A 3,193-nucleotide genomic window follows, 5' to 3' on the forward strand; every position below is an offset into this window, starting at 1 on the left:
CCAACTTTTTCTATGTCGACATTTTTCAGCAAATTTTGGTTCATGATCCTCATTTTCATATATAATATCAAGAGCAACATTATATGCAAAAAATTTGTCAATAATTACATTAGTTCGATTCCATCTTTTTCCTATCATATATAGTTTATTGAAATCTCATTATTATCTTTAAGTATTTCACCTTCCTCATAAGTCATGTCGAGGATTTTTTTTATGAGTATTTACACCCTCAACCAAATATTTTTCACTATTAATTATTTTTCATTTTTGAGGATTTTTATCTTTGGAACCCACTAATCTACCATGCTTCTGTCGTGTTCCAGACTCATTTGTGACAACTTGTTATGTTGGGATATCAATTTTTTATGGAACATTTACAGTTGATATATATGACTTAGTTACTTTCTTTGCATCTATAAATGTATCTAGTAATTGATTTGTTATATTTTTCAAATGAATTATTTTCTAAACTTCAAGTTCACATTGATCTGTACGGGGATCTAAATGAGACAACAACGATACATTCTATGTAATTTCTTTTTCCAACTTCTTAATTCCTCCCTTTAATTTTGGAAAATTTATCTCATTAAAATGACAATCAGCAAATCGTGCAGTAAATGCATCAGGGATTCAAGATATTTAATAATTAATGGGGAATCATATCCAACATATATTTCTAACCTCCTTTTAGGACCCATCTTAGTGTGTTGTGGTGAAGTAATTGGAACATTTAGTGCACATCCCAAAATTCTCATATGGGAAATATTTGGCTCATGACCATAAGCTAATTGTAATGACGAATACTTATGATAAGCTATTGGCCTAATGCATACAAGTGATGCTGCATACAAAATAGCATGTCCTAATACAGATGAAGAAAGCTTAGATCTCATAAGTAATGGTCTTGCAATTAATTGAAAATGTTTTATAAATGATTCTGTTAAATCATTTTGTGTAGAACATGAGCTACAGGATGTTCAACATTTATCCTAGTTGGCATACAATAATTACCAAAAGCTTGGGGTGTAAATTCACCAGCATTATCAAGACAAATGGTCTTAATTGTATAATTAGAAAATTGTGCTCTTAACTTTATTATTTGAGCAAGTAATTTTGCAAATGAAAAATTTCGACTTAATAATAAGTACACGTGTGACTATCTGCTAGATGCATTTATTAATACTATAAAATATCTAAATGGTCTACTTGGTAGGTTAATGGGTCCACAGATATCACCATAAATTCCTTCAAAAAATGCAGGTGATTCATTCCCCGCTTTACCTGGTAATGGTCTAATTATCAATTTTTCTTGAGAGCAAGCATCACATGATAATTCATTAAATTAAAGAATCTTCTGGTTCTTCAACGGGTGTCCATTTGAATTTTCAATAATCCTCCTTATCATTATAGATCCTGGATGACCCAATCGGTCATGCCAATTATAAATATGTTTGGATTCATGAACTTCATGTTCATTGTTGCATATATTTCAATTACTCGTATATGAGTATAATACAATCCAAAAGATAAATCAAGCAACTCTTCCAATATACGTTTTTCATTTGAGATAGTGGATATGATATATAGATATTCCACATTATTCTTACTATCAGTCTCAATATAATAACCATTGTAACATATATCTTTAAAACTTAAAAGATTTCTCTTTGATTAACTAGAGAACAATGCATTGTTAATTGTAAATTTTGTTCCTCTAGGCAAAATAATATTTTCTTTTCCAAAACCTTCGATCAAGTTTGCAGAACCGGATATTGTATTTACTTTTGTTTTCAGCATTGTCAATTTGGAAAAGTATTTTTTATTTGTAAGTATTGTATGTGTAGTTGCACTGTTTGTCAGACATAGATTTTCTTTGCTCATTTTTTAGTCACCCAACATATGAAAATGATCAATGTTTCTTCATTAAAAGAAAATAATTACAATAAGAAAAACAACACTTAAAATATACAAAAGTTACTAAAAAAACATGAAGATAGATAAAAGAAAACAACAACATTAAGTCTAGATATTCTCAAAGTCAAAAGAAACACTTGATGTGCCACCAACTGTGCCAATCTTCTCTTCAGGAGATTCAAAGAAGTCCGTCACATCCAAATTTGTCATATGGGATGGGTCAAATATGTCATTATCCTGGTATGCAAATTTTGATTCCACATTTTTCTCTTTTTCCTTCAGGGAAGCTTGATAGAGGTCAACTAAACGTTTTGACGTACGATAGATATATGACCAATGCCCAGTCATTCTGCATCGGAAGCATTTATTTTCAACACTCTTTGAACTTTTATCTTGTGGAGCTTTTCCTTTGTGATCATCATTTTGTGTGGTTTTTTTTTAAATTTAAATTATGAGAACGACCACCAAGAAAGTAATAATTATTTCTTCCTCTACCTTGGTCATGACCTCGACCGCGACTACGACCTCGACCACGATTATTATTATTAAAATTCATAGCATTCACTTTAGGGAATGTTGTTGTTCCTGTTGGTCGAGATTCGTGATTTTTTATCAATAACTTGTTATTTTGTTCGACCACGAGAAGACATGAAATTAATTCATAATAGTGTTTAAAACCTTTCTCTCGATATTACTGCTGCAAGAGCATATTTGAGACATGAAATATAGAAAATGTCTTCTCTAATATATCAACATCAGTAATTTCCTCTCCACATTACAACAAATTTGAAATTTGAAATCTTGTAGACTCAAGTGCATCCACTCATAACGAGTTTTTGGAAGAATAACTGTTTTTTGATGATCATACCTCTCTTTCAAATTTTTCCACAAGATATGAGGATCTTTTATTGTAAGATACTCCATTTTCAATCCCTCCTAGATATAATGACGAAGGAAAATCATAGTTTTTGCTTTGTCCTGACTGGATGTCGTATTTCTTTCCTTAATAGTCTCTCCAAGTTCATAGCATCCAGGTGGATTTCGGCATCATGTACCCATGACAAATAATTATTGTCGTTGATATCAAGGGCGACAAATTTAATTTTGTGAGATTTGTCATGGCAAACAAATAGGCCAATCTATCCATAAACTATATATAAAAAATAACAACCATGGTTCTTTTTCAATTATTTAGCGTACCCCCCAAAAGTCATCTCGCTCTCAACCGAAAGCTGATTGATTTGAAAACTTACTGACGACGAACCCGTGTTCGTCCGTC

The 3,193-nt window shown here is 31.4% G+C and overlaps 1 protein-coding gene across 1 annotated transcript in view; it reads right to left on the reverse strand.

Annotated features, from left to right (window-relative positions):
• Window positions 1-3,101: 3,101 nt before the first annotated feature.
• The window catches only part of LOC120079893 (protein BEARSKIN2-like), an 8,479-nt gene continuing 8,387 nt past the window's right edge, over window positions 3,102-3,193 (reverse strand). Inside the window, exon 4 of the mRNA XM_039034337.1 lies at window positions 3,102-3,188. Coding sequence (XP_038890265.1) covers window positions 3,102-3,188 — 87 coding nt within the window. The remainder of the gene's footprint in view (window positions 3,189-3,193) is intronic.

Source organism: Benincasa hispida, chromosome 6 (assembly GCF_009727055.1).
Source record: "Benincasa hispida cultivar B227 chromosome 6, ASM972705v1, whole genome shotgun sequence".
Lineage (NCBI taxonomy): Eukaryota > Viridiplantae > Streptophyta > Magnoliopsida > Cucurbitales > Cucurbitaceae > Benincasa > Benincasa hispida.